General features: G+C 34.5%; 1 protein-coding gene across 5 annotated transcripts in view; it reads right to left on the bottom strand.

The window, feature by feature from the left end:
- The window catches only part of VAV3 (vav guanine nucleotide exchange factor 3), a 448,149-nt gene that overhangs the window by 19,004 nt on the left and 407,975 nt on the right, over positions 1–21,170 (bottom strand). For all 5 annotated transcript variants that reach the window (XM_030935746.1, XM_030935747.1, XM_030935748.1 and 2 more), the window contains 4 exons: positions 17,838–17,872; positions 11,605–11,721; positions 10,954–11,041; positions 4,762–4,891 (listed from right to left, as the gene is read on the bottom strand). In XM_030935746.1, coding sequence (XP_030791606.1) covers positions 4,762–4,891; positions 10,954–11,041; positions 11,605–11,721; positions 17,838–17,872 — 370 coding nt within the window. The remainder of the gene's footprint in view (positions 1–4,761; positions 4,892–10,953; positions 11,042–11,604; positions 11,722–17,837; positions 17,873–21,170) is intronic.

Raw genomic sequence — 21,170 nt, forward strand, 5'->3', positions numbered from 1 at the left:
GTTATGCACATGTACCCTAGAACTTAAAGTATAATAATAATAAAAAAACAAAAAAAACAACAAAAAAAAAACAAATATGATCTGTTCAGTATAGGCTAGTGTTCCACATGTCCTGAAATTAACAGACCAGACCCTTCTATGTCTGAAGCAGGCAAAAGACATAGAAGTCTTTTGATCACTATCCCCCAATTCTTCAGATACAGCCAGCAAACGGGATCATCTCCACAACTGAAAACTTCTATTCTGAAATATTTCAGACTTAAAGTAGCAAGGATAACAAAAGGAATTCCCACATATTTTTCATTCAGACTCCCCAAATGTTAACAATTTATGATGTTTGCTTTATCAATCTATGTATTTTTCCTGAGCCACTTGAGAATAAATTGCAGACATAATGCCCCTTATTGCTAAATACTCAGCACACGTTCCCTAAAAACAGAGATATTCTCCTCTCTTGTATAACCACAGTACAATTATCAAAAGCAGAAAATTGCTTTGATGTGCTACTATTTCTTAAGAGAATTTATTCAAAATTTGCCAATTGTATCACATCTTTTATAGCAACATATATACACATTTTATAACATATACAAAATATATGTTACTATACACACACACATATATATATACACACGTGTGTGTGTGTGTATATATATATATGTATCTTCTCAACCCCTGTTCTAGGATTCAGTCCAAACCACATGTTGTATGTAGTTGTCATATCTGTTGGTCTCCTTTAATCTGAAACAGTTCCTCAGACTTTCTTTTTCTTTAATGACATTGAAATTTTAAAAATATAGACCAATTATTTTGCAGAATGTCTTTTAGTTTGGAATTGTCTGACGTTTCCTCAGGATTAGATTCCACTTACGCTTTTTGGGGACAATAATACCACCAAAGTGTTGGCGTGTCCTACTGGGAGCATTATATTAGGAGGTACATGATATGTATTTGTCCCATTATTAGTGACGTTAACTTTGATCACTTGGTTATTACTATTACTCTTTTGTAATTAATAAGTTCTTACAGAAGACACTTGGATATTATATAAATACAGCGACAGCCATTTAAAAAAATTACCCAACTCTACTCTGCGGCCCAACAAATTCTCTACAAATAAAAACTAGGCAAAATATTTAAGTTCCGCTTATGGGTCACAAATAGCTAATCATACAACTTTTCCTGATGCATCAATCTGCTAACATTACCTTACCTGCTTCTCTCATGCACACAAAGGAAAAAACCTAAGATGCTATTTTTAAAAGAACATTATAAAATCTCTAATCTCATTCCTCATTCATGAGATGAGAAAGCTAAGGCCCAGACAGGCTAAGTGACTTGCCTAAGGTCAGACAGCTACTCTGGCAGACCTGAAAATAATTAAGTATTCATTGTAGAGCAAGAAAGGCAAAAGTCAATTTAATGCCCTACAAATATGCAAGCCCTACAGGTAAACCTAAAGCAATCTAAGGCAGGTTTGAGATGACCATTTTGGAAAACAATGGGATTTTTACAAAGATCTACAGAACAACTTTCACGGAGTCACTGAAGTTTCTAGGGGAAGCCCAATAGCTCCCTGCTATGCCTGAGTTCCCCCTTTGTTCTTTTTCTTTCTCTCTTTTCTTCTCAGTTAGAAATGTTCTTAAGTCATTCCAAAGACAAAGATAAAATCCCATCTCTCTGGGAGACAGGCTGAGAGATGGCCTACGATGGGCTCCTAACTTTAAAATGTTATGCTCCTTGCCCAATACTTTGGACACTTGCTTAATTCTAATCAGCATCTTTTTAAATGTTATTTTGCATTTGCATAAGATAGTCCTGTCATAATCTTATCACATTGTACATACTTGAAAAAATAATTGGTAAACATTCTAAGGACATTCTAACCTAGAGTAGCCCAAAAGTAAGTGGCCTCTACAGTGTCCTGGGGCTTTCTTTTCCAAGGTGACTAGATTATTTAAAAATAATAAGAATAAAAAACAGCAGGTTTCAGGAGTTGAAGTTCTATTCTCAACCTCTACTCAGAACACAGAATGGTTCCAAGCTTTACCTTGCCTGCTCTGTATCCTCCAAGGCCTTTTAGAAGTAATGGAGATGCCATTTCTGTCCAACCCAGTATCCCAAGGTAATACTGCTTGGTGAATGTTATTTTTAGATGATAGCAGCATACCTAAAGCTATGAACCAAAAGTAAGCAATATGAAGACATCTTGCACAATCTTTCTATATACAAACATGTCACTTCCTGGGATGTATAAAATGCATAAAAACAGAAGCAGTCTTTCTTTAAGGGTGAACTTTTATCAAGTCTTGGTATAAAAATAAGCAAGTTATATTTAAAATATCATAAAGGCAAAGATGTACACTGCTATGAGTCATAATTAGTAAATGTATTCAAGCCTTAGAAATATAGGAAAGTGCTGTGTTAGAATAAGAGTTAGAAGTAGCAGCAGTAGTAAAGGAAGTAGAAGTTGTAGAGTCAGCAGTAACTTTTACTGTTTACCATGTAAGAGCACTATCCTAAGTGCTTTATATAGAACACCTCATTTAGTTCCCAGAACCATCTTAGTTTTCCTCTAATTTTATACAAAGTTAGTATAAAGTAAATCAATCATTGGGATGGTATCACAAATTTGATCTAAGATTGTAATCCTTCTTTGCAGTAACGAATGACTAATCTTGGAGTGTTAACCACAGTGCAATCATTACTAACCCACTACGCTTCTTTCCTTTTAAGTCACTTTATGAGGGAGATCTTCCCTGACCACTCTATATAAAAATATGAAACTCCTCCAAGCCAGACTTGCCTGAGTCTCCCCATTAAAATGTAAACTCCATAAAGGTAGGAACTTCGTCTTCTTAATTGCTATATCGCAGAACCAGAACAGTGCCTTGAGTGTGTTAGATGTTTAATATATCTGTTTAACGAATGAATAATTGATGAACAAAACCAAACTATAACAAATATAAAATTTTAAATGAATTGTTTGATTTCCCTTCACAATTACAAAAAAAAGTTTTAGTGGCTTAAGTTGTCAGAATTTCTTAAAAAGACTGGGTAGGGAAGTTTGAACTCATGACTTTATTAGTTGAAAAATTTATCTGGGGCTAGCATGGATATTCAAAGACATTCTACTGCCTATGCTTAAAATGCCCTGTCATTCCCTTCTTAGTTATCAAACAAGTTTGAGCATTAAATACTTCATTAAACATGAGACAACATTTTAAGTTAGGCAACTTCATTCATTGCCGGCGACATTCTCTGAGTACTTCCATGTATTAAACACTAAGGAATTGGCTGGGAGTGAACCACAGAGTGAAATATGAGGGGCAGTGACCTTCCTACCTAACATGGGACATCTGTTCTCCCTGTCTACCCACTTCTCCCTCCTACGTTCTCTAGAGCTAAGTGAACGACTCAAACAGGATTTTTCATCTAACCAAACTCCCTGGCAACTTTCATTATCTCTTGCTGCTGGGAAGGCAAAGAAACAGAGCTTTGAAAATTACATGTTTCATGCTGGGAGAAATATTATAGATTCAACAGAGTTTTAAAAATTTGTAGGAAAATTGCTTTTAGAGAAAACTTCCACTTTTGAATGAGCAAAAATTATGCCTGTTTGAGAATCTAAAATAATCAGGTAATCTTGGGCTACAAAATAACAAGATAAAATGTAATCGGTGTTTAAAGTTTTAACATAAAGTTCACTCTACTTTCATTGTACGAGCTTAGGCATACACCATTGATCACTGTGAGGAGAACATCTATTAAATTACTTGAATAAAAAACATGTCAGTTGATGTGACAGATTGTTTGTTTACTTAAATTGAAATGTATAAAACTTTACTGATGTTGTTGAAACCCAGAGCATTACCTGTTCCCCTTTTAGTTTCTGCTTTTAGGGAAAAATATTAAGTTATGTTACACTGATGCAAATTCTGTTTTCAAATACCTCTAGATATCCTAGTTTTGCTTAGGCTAAAGATTCTAAGAGTAATGAAATTGTATTCATTTCTTCCCCAAAACACTTATTTAAAAAAATAAAATGATATCAAATTAAGAGAATAAAATCACACCTTCTTGATGACATTTTTCAATTTTTTTTTTTTGTTACATCTATATCTATCTCCAGGAAGATTATGTAACATTAAACGATGAGAAAAAAGGTTTTCAACTTAGACTCACAGTCCAACCATAACATGTTTTTGTTTGCATGCTAATCTTTTGTGATTAGTTGTGGCACAGGGCTCAGTCTGAAAGAAAGTGGCTAATGTATGGTTTTAGAAATACTAGCATCCAAAAAAACACATTAGTAATATCAAAATTCTGAAAGTAGTCACTGAAATATACCATAAGCAGATTTGAGATACTAGGCGAACTGGAGAGCTGTGTACCAGCCCTGCTTAAATACTATTACTCAAACAGAATTATGACCACACACATTACATGTAAGTTAAAAAGAGTTTAGTTAATATTAAAGTCAATGAAAAGTATAAAATGTAAATATTAGCATATCTTTTACATTTCTGATGGATTTTTGAACATAAACATAATTTTTAATTTGCCATAAAGATCTATAATTAGATGTGTTCACAAGCCTGTTCGTCCATCTGACTCTACTGAACTCCAGAAGAAAAGTCCTTGCTCATGCATTAGCACATCCATTGGTTACATGTTAAACTTTGGAATGAAGATGTTTAATGTTATTGTGCATCTAATTTTTACGTGACAGTAAATTGTATTCTCAATTATAATACTCACAGCTGTTGCCTGCTCTATTAACCCTCTGTCCAGTTGAATGTTCTGGCTCCTTGTATGGAAACTGCAGAGTTGTATCTAAGGTTCTGAACCCTTCCTTGAGAGAATGATGCTTGTAGTACTCCACAAGTTCCTTTGGAAAAAAGAAGCAAACATATTTTTGATAAAGATACTTTTGTTCTCAAACACATGAACTCCTCAGCACATAAATACAATATAAGGATGACCAATTTAATGCTAAATTTTCCACATGTATATGGAAGATTAAGTAAATGATAATCTCTCCCTGTTGTCTGGATGTACATGACACCTACCTAATAGCTGTCCTTGTTACTCAGGCCATTAATAATATGAGTTACCCCCTGTTGTTATTCACAGATGGAGAACATCCTGTTAGTCTTCAGTCAGATGTAGAAAATGAAAAGAAACCATACTAAATCTCAGTTTCAGAGTGGTAATTATTGTTCTTATTTATGAAATACTTGCCTTTCTAAACCAAAATAAAAGGAACAGCTGCTTGCTGAATATATAGCAATTTCTAGTTTCCTGCACTTACTTTCTTTCAAAATGGCAGAAAAACAAACTTAACACTTTTTCATGGTAAACAAAACTTGATAAAGCACAAATGGTACTTGACATTGTTTTTAGTTTCTGATGAAGTATAGTACCCATCATAGCTCCGCTTATCTGCTACTCACAGAAGTCAATGTAATTCTTTCCAATTTTCTCTTATAAATAATTTGTCTTAAATACATCTAAGCCTAATGTAATAACCACATGCCATCCTTCAAATTATGGTTTCAGAAAATTTCACAGGTTGGTTTCATAGATTCTGCAGAAATCTGAATCTCTCTACTGTAAACTGAAACTGAATAATAATTCACAATAAAAATGTATCTTATCATCAAATGAGTACTGTAGATATAAAAATTTTTTATAAATATCTGAAATGAAAATAAAAGAAAAATCACTTTTAAGTTAATTATTCAATGCTTTTATTGGAGCACTTGTTTAAAAATAAAAAAGAGAAAAAAAAAAAACCACTCAATTCTTTTAAAAATCCCACTGCCATCAACTTAATATCTGTGTTCAGTGGTTATGTTCAAAGTTCCCCAAACAAATCAATGAGTCCAAAAATCAGCTGAAAGAAGAAAAAGAGAATCATCGATGATTTATTATTTAAGACAAAACTTGTGTTGTGGAATGCACTGTACCAGGAGCTTCAGGGGTCACAGAGATTACAAAGCTAAGCCTCCTGCCCTTGAGGAGTTCTCATCAAGGGAAGGGAAAGTTCAAAGGCAGGAGAGAGAACTTGGTTTTGTGTATCCAATGAGAAGGATGACGGAAAGTTTTGTAATACATGTAGCTTGGCTTAAACTGAAGAACTAGCAAAATTACAATAGCCAGGAACCGGGGAAAGATCATTTTAGGTAGAGCAGGCAGGCTGGAAACAGACACAAAGGTGATAAACAAAGATCACCTTTCACACGCTAAAAGCAGCACAGTTTGGCTAAAGCACTGGATAAGGCAAATGGCGATTTTTCAATCGCGCCTACAAAATGGGGCTAATAAACCATTTCACAGATGACAACAAAGAACATATAAAGTACCTAATACATGTGAAAAATCATAACAGCAACCACATTATCCCATGTGCCAGGCCCTTTACATAGTTTCTTATAACCTTCACTCAAGAACATTATCAAATGGACCTTATTCCCATTGAAGCTCAAATCTCAGTGAGGTAAGTGAACTTACGCAAAGTCACACAGCTAGCGTCTTTCTCCCAAGTTTGTGCTCTTAACTATATCATACTACTAGCAAATAGTGCCTACCAAATGTAAATACAAAAACAAGGGCTGGGCATGGTGGCTTGTGCCTGTAATTCCAGCACTTTGAGAGGCTGAGGCAGGTGGATCACCTGAGGTCAGGAGTTCAAGACCAACCTGGCCAACATGGTGAAACCCTGTCTCTACTAAAAATACAAAGAAGTTAGCCAGGTGTGATGGCAGGTGCCTGTGATCCCAGCTACTTGGGAGGCTGAGGCAGGAGAACCCCTTGAACCCAGGAAGTGAAGGTTGCAGTGAGCTGAGACCTTGCCACTGTACTCCAGCCTGGGCAACAAGAATGAAACTCTGTCTCAAAACAAAACAAAACAAAACACCAAAAAACACACATAAAAAAAACAGGGAGGCAAAAGTGAAGTAGTTTTTGCTATGTGTTCATGATGTACTAGGTACTTTATTTTCTTAAGACTTAAGATGTTAGGGTCTTGCAAATATTATATCTATAACTTGAAAAACATGTATTTCTTCCTTTTTTCCTTGGGCCAGATAATGTGGGTCCTTGTTGAAGCAAGAAATTTGTAATCAGACTGACCTTTAAAATAAAAGAGAAAAAGAAACAAAAGACCCTGTAGAAATTTGTATCTTCAAAATGGTTTCAATTATCAGAATATGCATTTGTATTTTGGTGAATTTTAACATGTTTTGCACAGACAAGGCATAGAATTAAATTCTACTTAGTGACCAATATTTCTATTTATTTTTTTAAAAATATGAAGCAAAATTGTGTGAGGTCTCTGGAAGAAATACACACACACACACACACACACACACACACACACACACACACACACACACATAATGTCACTGGTACAAATGATACCGAAGAGTTTTCTCCTAGTCTTATTACTTAAATTGAGTAAAATGTGTTATTTTCTTTAGCAAATGTGAAAACAAACTTGAAAGGAATTATAAGCTATAGCTTTGAACTTCAACATAATTTTGTTATAGGTAATATGAATTTTATGATTTTTGCTATGAATTACAATTTATGTGAATTTGGCTAGAAACCATAGAATTATTATACTGAAAAAGGATTTGGTGATTATTTAATACTCACCCACCCCCAAATTTTATGGAAGAAAAAATGAGTTTTCCAAGGCCTAGGGTCATGCGGCTTAGTAAAATGCAAAACACTCTTTATCACTTCACTAAGCATGGAAGATATTTTAGTTCCATTTTTACAGTCGTATGAGGGTAAATCTTCCTACATGTTTCTAACTGGGTAGAATTAAATAGTATCACTATGGATCTTTTCCAATTTGCCTTTATGCTTTCTGTATTTTAGTCTAATCCACCCCTGCTTTAACAGTCATTGACCTTCAGGTACAACAAGTAAATAAGAAGACTCTAAACAAAAGAAATCGCTAAGCTTTCCTTATCTCACACTGACACAGCAGTGTCAACAATTCAAGTCTCTTAAAAATAATGAGTGAGAGCCAGTCATTCCAATTACCAAGGAAACAGGCAATGGAGATGGTTTATAAACAGCATTTGGACATGGACTGTCTGGCATACATGAAAATTAGAACAAAATTAATGCCTTGTAATCTGGATACAGAAATTCATTTAGGATTTGCATTTAATGACTAAGAAAAACAAAGATTCTGATTAACCAAGCTAGTGAAACTCAAGGGAAAAAGGTTAGGTCATAACCACCTAACGTCAACCTTCTCATTGAGAAACCAGTTAATGTAAAAGAAGCTCTGGAGTTTACTTATGTTTTACACGCTTTCCAGATTTAAATTTAATTCCAGGCCCTGTTGTGTTTCACAGATACAAGAGTATACTAGTAACAATAATAAGAGGATATTGAACTATTCTTAAGAAACAACTCCACAGATCACTCCTTACTTATAATAGGAAAATGTGTTTAACTCCAACATGGTAAAGGGTAACTCTTTGAAGTTAGTATGATCTTGATTTTGAGAAGCCTTCACACCAATTAATCATCTTCTACCTCCTTCCAGAAGTTCAGGTTGCTAAAACATGAGCCATTCCTTCTGACCAAGTATTCATGTGGCATTTCCCAGCCTAGGTTCCAAGGAGTGCTCTATGGTGAAGTTCTTGGTGTAGACATACTTACTGATTCTTAAAGCATCTTTTTAGAAAGGTTGAGTCCTTTTGAGTTCTTCAGAAAGTGATTTCACATAGTAAGGACTCAATATAAATTTGCTCAACAAATGAACAGAAACCAAAAGGAGGGGTAACTTCAGATTAGTTCAGCTGCCTCTTCAGTAATTTTTACAGTTATTTGCTAAACCTGACAAAAGTGCTTTTCTGATACTGAGATTTTTTCTAGCTCCTTGTTTTTCTTTCCACAATTACATCCTTTGCTAATGTTTATTAGTTTCATTTTGCTGTGCTAACATTCTTAGTCCCTTCCCTTTAACATGCTGTTATTAGTGCTTCCTTACAAAAGATGCCCAGATATGGAGAAAAAACCACATATGCACATGTCTCTAATAGTGGCATTGCTGAGATCTTATACATAACATATACGAAAAGCTTACTTTAGTCCCGTGAGAAGTACTTTTAGTTCTTTTTCCAGAGAATATTATTGTAGAAACTTTTAAGGCTCTCTGACACTATTTTTTTTTAATGCTGGGTCTCTATTGCTTTCACTATAATCACAGCTTTACATGCAGATAGGAACTCATGCATCTATGTCTACTAATCCAGGTCACTGGTATTACTGGCTTTTCACATCTAACCTTGGCTTCTGAAGAACTTCCTTGAGTTGAACCCAGGTGACACAAAGCTAAATTGATTGGCCCTTTTCAGTGCCTATTCCTTTCATCTTCTTTGCTTGTCTCCTCTGATGGGAGTTACTTTTGCTACTTTCAAAGTCTGCAAGGCTGGCATTTATCTTTGGCCCTGCAGCAGTTTTTTAAGTCCCATAGTAACTACAGCACTGTGGAGCAGCCTCATTACCATCCAAGGAAGTTCTGCAGGTGAAAGCTCAAGCTGGTGTGTCTTGCAGAGATGTGGAGAGCCCCTATGCATGCTTTTATCATGTCTCAGCTGTGTCTGTCATTCATTATTTGTGCATCCACTTGCCACCTCCCTCCAAGTTTTCATTTTATGAGGTACCTCCTCTGGTCCAATTCTCTCTGTGCTCAGCCTGCTTGTTTCAACAGAATGTAAGTTACTTCCAGCAGGGAGGATGCCTAGATCTTGGTTACAAATTTGACAGAGTTTACACTTTCCAGGATACGACCTTGCTGCCCATCCTTAGCTTTTGAACTGGGAATGATCTTTACATCCATAGAGATTTTATTTTTCTTTCAACTCAAGATGTTTCTATTTCTTTAAAACACTGACACCTGCCTTGAAGCAGCTCTAAATTTTTGGATAAGGTATTCAAGCTGGCCTACTTTGTAAGGCTCCATTACACTCAGTTTAACTTTAATGTTAACATCTGTAAAGTGCTTTGAGATGTTTTCTGGAAGGATGCAGTATGTATCATTTGATTGATGGTTCAGTCAATGAGTGGTCCTTCCCAATGTTACTCAAGGTACTTAGCAATACAAATGCATCTTATGTCCTATATCCAAACTCTTCATTATCTCAAGAAACTACCAAACTTGAGAAACATACTTGAGACCACTTAAGGAAATGTGAACTTAGAGAGTTTACTGTTAGCAATGCATACATGATGACATATACACATTGTTTAAATAACATACACAAAATATTCTTATATGCTAACAAAAGTATGAATCAGTTGTATTTTTTTAAAACTGTGGGAATAATCCTTATTCATTTGATGTGATTTGACAATTATACTATTTCCATTTAAATACACAATTCCTATGAAATATCAACTGTTAAGTGGCAAAAATGTTACCTTGTTAATGCATAATTATCCAAGGTAATGAATGAGAACCACAGTAGAGATCACTTAAAATAGCAGAAAATATAAAAATCTTTTCAATTTGACTTTACATCGCATTTTATAAAAAATGGACCCAAATGTTAGACATATTTTACTAATTACAACTTTTTGTGTTATAATTTAAAATACTGTCCTCTGCCTGAATCAGGACACAGAGGCAAAGGAAGAAAAAAGAGGAAAGAAAGTTATATTAAAAATCTGCTGTGTCATTTAAACACAAACCAAAACTGTATCTAAAACCTGCAAACAATTTACAATGAAGAATATGATTTGAGCAATATAAAACTTAGAGATTTTTAAATTAGAATTTTCAGGATTTTGTTGCAAAATTAGAATACGATTCTCTTTAACTTTTCAGTGAGCAAAATTTCCAAGAAACTATAGAATTAAAATGACCTTTCTAACAAAAGAAAAATAAGGATCCCAGATTGAAAAGAAATAATCAATGCTTACCATTAAACTTTTAAATTTTCTATTTTCTGCAATGTGAAAAAAGCCATCTCTTGTTAAAATTTTGATGTGCTTTGCTTCATTATTGTACCTGTGGGCAATGAATAACTTATGAATATAAATGTGTTTTTAATCAGTAGAAATCAATAATTACCAGAGGGCATGCCCCAATAACATTATAGGAATTAATTCTGCAGACAAAATATATACCTATGCCAATACACTGGTGACAGCTAATTAACAAAATATATTTACTGGATTGGTTGAGGATATAACCAATATTTGAAGTGAGAAGGGAGGTTGGATTTGACTATTCATTATGTGCAATTTATTTAGTAAGTTCAATTTGAGAATGTAGAAAAATAAGACAAAAATCTAGAAATTTATACTGTTAGTATTTACTAGAAATATACACACATCAAACCACCAAAACACAATATTATGAAAGAAATCTAATATGCCAATTAGCAGCCTATAACACTTTTTACTGTTTTTCAAAGATATTTTCAAGTATTAATGAACTGTCTGGATAGATGCATTATTTCTTCTGCAATTAGAACTTTAGTTTTCAACTTCAGTGTTATACATGTCAGATGGTCTATGCAATTATGAAAACAGGAAATCTATTTCTGTAAAAGTACTTGTCCTACTTACTTAATGCTAATTGCATATTCTCCTGACTCTTTGGTCCTGTGCCTCACAAGGTAAGTACTATTTACCCTATTAATAAGTTCAGTCTCTGCTTGCAATCTTTCCATTGCTCCAGCATACCTGTAAAACACAATGACACAGAAAATTTGGATAATATACCTGGAAGAGAACAGAGGCTAAAAGTAAGTATCTCTCAATATTTAATTTAGTGGCAGAGCTGAGCTGTTGGTAATTCTGTACTAATTACATTGCTTAAGAAAAATAAATCAGTAAAAGGTCCTTTAATACGTCCAAACACAAATGCTCTACAAAGCTAACAACAGCAAAATGAACAGTGCCTAACACCCTCTAAGCACCTAGTAAACAAATGGGACAAAGAGGAGTCAGTGGGTATTGGGTAAAAACACAGTTGTGGGAGCTTAAGGACAGGAAGGAAAAAGACTTGTAGGGAGAGACGGCCCTGTATAACATACACGGACACACTTATGTTAGCTTTTCTATATATACTATGAAATGAAATCTCCTTTAAGTATCTTTTTAAAAAAAATTCTAGTAATGTTATTTTAAATAACTATTTTTTGATATGAGATTAATTCATATAGTCCACAATTTTGATAACAAATTTTCTCAAGCAATTAGTTATAATGAGTAAAATTTAGTTTTAAAAGGTAGATATTTTTCAAAACCAGAATTCAATCTCCCTAGATTTTGCTGGCCTTAAGCATACAGAAGCTTCATAATAACTATAAAAACAAAAGGCCCAAATTCAATCTTAAAATAATCTTTAATGACCCCTCAAATCATATATAGGTGTAAAATCTCCTGGCAAGATACATCAGAGATTTTAGTCAATAGAACTTAAAAGAAAAATTCTGTTTACATTGGTTCTCTTTCAAAGCTAGTCAATAATTAATATACCTGAAAATCCTCTGGTTCACATATAGACTCTCATGTAACTCAGTATAAACATTCACCTCCAATGCAAACTTAATATTCATTTAAAATGCACATGGCAGGCATTCAGTAAAAGTGTGTTGATGGAGGACATGTTAGGTTTCCCTCTAGTATAAAAGAGGAATTAAGGGCATTTTATGCAGGAATTAAGGGCATTAAAAGAAAAGTTATAACAACTCATGAACTACTAGGACCTGGTAATAATCTGACTCATTCATGCCTACTTCTCTTCAACTTTATCTCTTATATCTGCCTTCATCACTAGTCTCCAGCCTTCTTTCAGATCCAGGAGTTTCTCGAGCTCCTTTTGAGCTTAAAGTCTTCTCACAGACTGCACTCTTGTCTGGAAACACTCATGCTCTATCAAGACAATATTCCTTCTCATTGCTAAAGTTTAGAGGGGTCTTCTCTGACCATACCATCTAAAGAATGTTGTCCTGCATCTTGTACTACCTACTCCATTATTCTCATTACAGTATCCCTATTTTCATGACACTTATCACAATTAGTATTCAGTGTATGCATTTTTATCAAAGCTATGCATTAAAGTAGTTTTAAAAGTCCATTCACATTATAATAACGAAAAAGCAGCAGTATTCCAACAGACCAGCATTCTACTCCAAGTCCCATTTCAAACACTGTACCTATTTTTCATTTCTACTTGTGTATTTCTGAACAATTATATGATAATTTCTTATCAATTTTAGACATAAGGAAGAAAAATCATCTTCTTTCTACCACCTGTGCTCACTCCTTTACAGTGCGGTTCCTCACTCTTGTCTTTCTGTAACCTCTACAAAGCCAAGCTGTCAGCTGGCCCAGTTTTGGCATGGTGTTCATTCAAAGAATATCTGCTCTCCAAAATAAAATTGCTTATGTTTTTGTTTGTTCAAGTTCTTTGTCTCTATCACAGATTCCTTCCAAATATACCTCCCAATAATACATTTTTCAACACCATTGCTATGGTTTGAATGTCCCCTTAAAACCCATGTTGAAATTTACGTTGTAATCAAAATGCAGTTGAAACTTTGTTTCATGCACAAAATTTAAAATATTATATAAAATTACCTTCAGGCTTTGTGTATAAGATACATATAAAACATAAATAAATTTTGTGTTTACACTTGGGTCCCATCCTGAATATAGCTCATGATGTTTATGCAAATATTCCCAAATCTGAAAAAATCTGAAATTCAAAACACTTCTGGTCCCAAGCATTTTGAATAGGGGATATTCAACCTATAGCTGCATTAACTGAATTAAGACAATCACATAATCTACCTGTTAATTTTCTCTGGAGCCTTTTCTTCTGAGCCCTCCACACTCTTCTAATTGATACTGCTTGATCTACTAAGCCTGTTGAATTACTGTAGTCCTGGGACTTCTCTTTGCTCCCCTTTCCTGGCTACTATATCTCCCCCTTCCTTGATTAGCTCACCCTTCAGCTTTTTCTAAACATACACAGTGTGTAATACTCTAAAGTCCCACATCTATGAAAATATTTTATTTTACCTAGTAATGCATAGTTTGGCTATGAATATTATTGAAATATTCATAGTTTGGCTATTGGGTAAATAATTCTAGGTGAGAAATTATTTTGGCTCTCAAATATTAATACATTGATTCATTGTCTTCTAATTTCCATTCAATCCCATTTCTAATTCTTTGTATGTGACCTGATTTTTTTCTCCTAGAAACCTTCAAATTCTTTCTGTATTCTCTATACTGCAAAATTTCATGAAAATGTGTGTTTTTAAATTTATTTTATATTGTCCTGGCCTTTCAGAAGTATCTTCAATTTGGAGCCACATATCCTTTGGTTCTGAGAAATGTCTGTATCATTTCTTTGATACTTGCTGTCCTTGGTTTTCTCTTTCTGGAATTTCTACTACTTGAATGCTGTATGCCCTGGATCAATAGCCTAGTTTCCACATCGCTTCTCCTCTATTATCTATCTCCGACTTTTTGGAAGATTTGCTCAACTTTATTTTCCAAGTCTTCTATAATATTCAAAGAGCTCCTTTTTGATTTGTTTTCTAAAACATTGAGCTTACATCCACTGAACTTAGGTTTTCTCTTAATTTTGAAGATGTAAATAAAAGTTTTTTTTTAAGTTGTCTGTTCGCTCTAATATCTATTTTCAAGTTTCTCTTTCTTTTTTTTTTTTTCAGTTCAAGGGTTTCCTCAAATGTATGGTTACTTTTTGTTGTTTGTTCCTACTTAAGAGGGATGCATACACAATTGACTGGAAGCTCTGTGTGTGTGAGCACCAAAGTAGGTCCACTGGGTAGGAGTCTGTTTTTTTTTTTTTTTTTTTTTTTTGAGATGAAATCTCACACTGTCACCCGGGCTGGTGTGCAGTGGTGTGATCTCGGCTGCCTGCAACCTCCATCTCTGGGGTTCAAGTGATTCTCCTGCCTCAGCCTCCTGAGTAGCTAGGATTACAGGCACCCACCACCACGTCCGGCTAATTTTTTGTATTTTTAGTAGAGATGGGGTTTCACTATGTTGGCCAGGCTGGTCTCGAACTCCTGACCTCATGATCTGCCTGCCTTGGCCTTCCAAAGTGCAGAGATTACAGGTACGAGCCACTACGCCCAGTTGAATCTGATCATTTGACAAGAACCTGAAGACCGAGCTGGGAAACACCCAAAGGTCTGGATTTTAGATTTTTAACTCTATTTCGTTTCTTTGGCCAAAAATCTTCCAAATTCCTGTCTGAATACCAAGACAGAGTAGTATGTGTATATGGGACCCAGCTGTCACAGTGCTAAAACTGAGCTACACAAGAGAACTGGAGAGCATCATCACTCAGTATACACAGCCCTCTGTTTTCACTATGGCATCTCCCCAGTCTCTGCTAGGCTGTGATCTTTCCAAATCTAGGCCCTATATGGTTCACCTTTTCCACATAATATAGCTTCTAACTCCAGTGTCTCCTACTGCTGCAGGAAAGGGCAATTTGTTCGGACTACTATGGGAAAAGGCAGGGACCCTGACATCTATCTCTTGTTCTGCATACAGATTTTAGGACAGTTCCCCAGTTTGTAGTCCCAAATCTCATTTCTGTCTTTTAATACCCCAAAACATAGATTATTGAAGATAATCATCTTAATTTTCTATTTTATTTCATTCTGTATGCAAGAGACAAAATTTACCTTGTGCAAACAGCTTACTTTTAAATGTAGAAACAATGAGTAGATAATATAGTTGGTGATACTTAACTTCTCAGTGACTTGAGAACTACCATGCCATCATGCAAAGTAATTTTCTCTAAATAGTTTAGTATTTGTAAAATTGAAGGTTCTATTTTCTGGGGTAGTTGATCATTTTGTTCCCTAGCAGAAGACATTTCACATCAAACTGCCTGCTTAGTTTAAATAGATTGTCCAGGTTGCTCAAGAAAAAAAGAAAAGTAATTTTAAAATTCTACTACATCCTTATTTCTTGCTATTTTCAAGGCTCTCCCTTTGCCTGAACATCTTGCTTTTATAAGAATAATATTATTCTAACTTGTCATATTTTCAGTAGGATTTTACATATTGGCAAGGGTACATTTTAAAACTAAGGGTACAAAGCCTACCCTCGGGTGCCCTGAATGGTTCTCAGGTACCTAATATGTTTATTTCATAAAACCCATGCAGTTTGAGGTATTAGTATTTCATCTCTCAAATCATTACCTTTGTAACTATAATGCCAGTTACATGAAAAATGGTATAACAGAAGAAACCTAATCATCACACTTTCAAGATTTTTAACAGTTCCTGATGTTTTTCAGTTTGATTGTCAATGCTATCAGCTCTAGTCTCCAAATTTAATTTCTTTCAGGACTATAGTTTAAAATTCCACAGACACTAATGACTTCAAATTGTCTTCAATCAGGTAAAAATGAAGCACATTCCCAGTTCTATCACAAACCTGCTGCAATTTCTTCAGCAAGCTCATTGCTGAGGCGCAGGGAGGGATATCAGGAAGGGTAGACAGTAACTACAGAAGACAGAGTGACTTCCAGAGAAGGGGAGGTGTAGGAGGGCCCGAGGAGAATCCCATACATTGCACAATGGATTCCTACACTTTGAAAAGTAACTCAGCATTTTCCATGCTTTTGTTATAGAACAGAAAATAATCAGAATATGTAAAAAACATCAGATAACTCACATGGTAACATGCAAACCCAACTAGTACTATACATTCCCAGGATATTATATTTATATATGTATTCTGATCTCTCGTTTCTATGCATGTATTTTAATATCAAGAAAATAAAAATAGATTCAGTCTTTTTAAGAGGAGTCAAATGCAAAATTCAGGAAAACAAACAGAATTGAATAATGTGCTCACATTCTGTATTTTGGGGGCAGTATAGCAATGTACAGATGGCATAACTTGGAATTCTGGCGTTACCACTCACTAGCTGCACGTTCTGTTTCTTTGTTTCTCCACCCATAAAAATAACAACAGTCACCATCATTTTTCTTATATAAATGTTGAAGAAATAAAACAAAACATGTACGGTACAAAGCATATAACAAATAGTATATATTAGTTATGATAACCATAACTATACTAAATCCTAAATATATTTTTTAATAGTTGGAGATAGCTAGCAAATAATAATTACTATCCACGACACTTCCTAGGTTTTGTTAATGATACTGCCAGCTGCCAAGTGGTAAGGGTACCCCTATCTTTATGATATATTTTGTTGCTGCCACGTTATATGTTGTGAATTTTATTTTTAGAAGCTATTAGTGTCGGCCACAAGCAGTGGCTCACACCTGTAATCCCAGCACTTTGGAGGATCACTTGGGCTCAGGAATTCAAGGCTGCAGTGGGTTATGATGGCATCACTGCATTCCATCCTAGGCGACAGAGCAAGACCCCATCTCTAAAACTATAACAATTTTTAAAAAAAATCTACTGCTGTCCCTTTTGAGCGAATTTTTAGTTTTAGAAAATGAAACCATATTTTTCTCTCTGCTTTATTAAATACATAAAATATAAGATACATATGCATATGTTCCATTCCTTTCTGTGGCTGGTATCAACTTTATCTGTCAAGGGCACTGGGTGCTCATGCATGCACACACACCTCCCTCTCAGATAAAGATATGGAAAGGTCAGCAATACATGAATTCATTATGGTGTTTTGTTACATCTGAAAACACCTTTAGCCGAGACAAATGGAAATGGAATATGGTTTACTATCCCCACATTTAAGGCATCCTGGAGCTAAGGGTATGGTATTTCAACCTAGCTACATAAACATTTTTAATACTTACCAGGGTTGGCAAGAATAATCTACTGGTTTGGGCACCTAGGATATAAAAAGGCAAAAATAGATTAAGTTTACTTAAGGGAAGCTTTTAGAAATCAATCATTAATTCAGTTCAGCTGACTCAGCTCTATAAAACCCTAAGTAGCACAGTCCTGGAACTATCCACTGGCAATTTTATACAGAGTGAATCATAGTATATGTTAGATAAGTAAAAAATAATTCATTTCACTTTAATTCATTCTTTCATTCATTTTACTGCCACTGTAACTCTAAGAGGAGAGATAGCAGGCAAATATGAACTGGAAACTTTTAATATTTATTATCAAGGCAATTTAATCCTATCAAAGAAAATTAAAGTGAAAACATTATTAAGAAAACCAAATAGCACTTTATTTTTCCAAGACCTTGGAAAAACATGCAAATTAAACAATATACAATGGATAGAGACTCTTATTTTGTAATAAATTCCAAATTCTGATTTAAAAATCTACCAACTAGAAACCTTTATTCAGAAAAAAGGCATGAAAAATACTTATTTTTCCTTTTTTCTCTCATAGAACTTTGCACAAGGAAAAATACTGCATTTTCTATTCAAACAGAGAAAGAAAATTTGTAGCAGCTGATGGTCAAATAGAAAATGAACAAAGACAGAGCAGGTATATTAATGTTAAAAATAAGAAATAAAATACATTGTATAGAGAGGGTTACAAAGTTTAAAAATTCCTAGGAATAGGAGTAGAGATAGTTTGTCTCATGTCCAAATCTCTGATATATGCATCCCATGCTAATACTGGGATTTTTATATTAGGTGATTGAAAATATGTTCCCTCATTTGGAACAGTAAAAACTCCAGTATTTCAGAGATTAGCCAATGTGAACATGTCTCTAGCCATGCTAGTCTTCATAATGTGCTTACTATTTTGCCCTTTCAGGTTAAGAGTTATCTACAGGTTGAGCATCCCTTATCTGCAATGGTTGGGACTAGAGATGTTTCACATTTTGGATTTACAAAAAATTAGAATATTTCCATTACATTCAGCATCCCTAATCCAAAAATCTAAAATCTTACATGCTCCAATAAGCATTTCCTTTGAGCCTCATGTTGGTACTCAAAAAGTTCGGACTTTAGAGCATTTCAGATGTCAGATTTTCAAATGAGGAATACTCAAACTGTATCAAAAATAATCTTTCTAATCAGAACATTTGATTATTAATCAAATATTTTTATCCTATGGATTACATTTTTTAAAAAACCACTTTGTAAAATCCTGATAAACAGCAATTAATACTGAAGGTAAATTATACCCATTCTAATCATTCAAATAGTTTCTTACAAATTTTGTTTTCACAAATAAATTGATCTTCAATAGTTTCCCCTTTGATGATAAGATATACATGGCTTCTGAAATCTGATGGGAAAAGTACTTCCTCTTTCCCCCTCCCTGTTCTTTAAAAGTATAATGTATATTTGTTCTTAAACCAAGCTTTCCATAGAGAGTCAAAAAAAAAAAAAAAAAAAAAAAAAAAAAAAAAAAAAAGGAGACAGGAAGGAGGAGAGTAAAGAATTTCAAAATATTCTGGCTGTGGACTCCTTTGGCTGTTAAAAAGGTTGGAGATCCAAAAAAGGAAACAGTGACATAAGATTCTAAAACAGAACAGGTAACTGAGGCTGCTCCACCCTGAAGTGTCCCACTAGAGCTTTTCTCTCCAGTGGGTGCATTATGACAGGTGAAGATCCAGGACTACCTTCCCAGCCATGATCCCTATTACTCGGGTGGGTCCTACCCTTTTCCATCAGTCATGGGCCCTCTGCACTTTCTTCTGTGTAGTACGGGTCCTTGTCTGGACAGATACTTCATATTTAAGATTATAGTTAATTTCCTTTTGGGAACTTTTTCATCTTTGAGCATACGGTTACTATTTTTCTCTAATGCCATTTTCTGTCAGCACCATAGTCTATTAACACTGCTAAACTTCTGCTATGAACATATAGTTTTTAAAAAACATTTTATTGAGAATATAGAATCCATACAAAATTATTCATACACACACACACACAAATATTTATATGGGTCTAAATATATATAAATAAATGTATATGTGTGTCTATGTGTGCTTCTTCCTGAAGTACATACCTTATGAAGCTAGATGGCACACTTAAAAGTGAACTTTGTATTTGTTTGAATAAACTCTCACTATTTCATCCTTTTTTTGAGAAATTTCTAAGAGGATAGTAATTTTCTCTCACAACTTCTAACGCATTCTTATTGTTTCAGATATTAATCCAGACACTATAGGTTCACACTGTATAATCTCTATTTGGTTCTTTTTTGTAGTTCCTATTTCTCTTTTGAGGTTTTCTGTCCATTCATTATGAACATGTTTTCCTTTGTGTCCTAGAGCACCATAATAGCTGCTTTTAAAATCTTTTCCTAAGTCATCATACGGGAAATCACAGGTTGATCTCCCTTCATTCTCTTTTCTGTTGAGTATGGTTCACATTTTCCTGCTCCTTTGTATACTGAGTAATTTTATATTGTATCTTGGACAATTTGAATGAATGATCTACTGCAGAGGCTCTGGATTTTCTCATGTTCCTACAAAGAACCTGGCTTTCCTTAAAGTTTATACACAGAATTTGAGGTTTCCTCTCTCTGACTCCTTTTAAGATTTCCTACATCCTTTTCCAGCTGCTGAGACTGCATTAAACTCACTCCATAGTCTGGTTCTTTAAGCCAGAAATATCATAAAGTTTCTATCTGAATTTTAGCCACCCTGCATGGTACAATCCAGTGCCTGTCTTCGAGCTAGTCATAAAACAAAGAAATTCACCCTAGTACCATTCCTTTTTCCAAGTGTCAATCTTCTCCTGGGCAGTGCCTTCAGATAGTTTTGTTTTGATATTTTGTCCACAACTTGTAGTTATGTGTGGGAGGACTGGCCGAATACGAGCTATTCAACAGTTATCAGAAGTGGAAACTCTTGTTGCTTCTATTACTGCTGTTGTTAGCTGGGTCTAATAATCAACCCTTTATAGATAACCTATCTTTTGTCTCAGTTAGTTTTAGTATTTTGCCTTTAATGTCTTCCAGTTTCATTACAATGCATCCAGGTGTTGATTAATTTTAATGTATGCTCCTTGACTCTGAAGATTAGTTTTATTATAGAATCTGGGAAGTTCTCAGGCATTGTTTGTTTGAATATTGCTTTTCTACAATTATCTATTCTCTCCTTCCATTAAATGTATTTGCATCTCATCACTCCATTTTCTGTTTTATTTTTAATTTCTTAATCTCTCTGAATTATTCTTTGAGAAATTTCTTCAGATTTCTCCTCC

The sequence above is a fragment of the Rhinopithecus roxellana genome, chromosome 8 (assembly GCF_007565055.1).
Source record: "Rhinopithecus roxellana isolate Shanxi Qingling chromosome 8, ASM756505v1, whole genome shotgun sequence".
Taxonomy (NCBI): Eukaryota; Metazoa; Chordata; class Mammalia; order Primates; family Cercopithecidae; genus Rhinopithecus; species Rhinopithecus roxellana.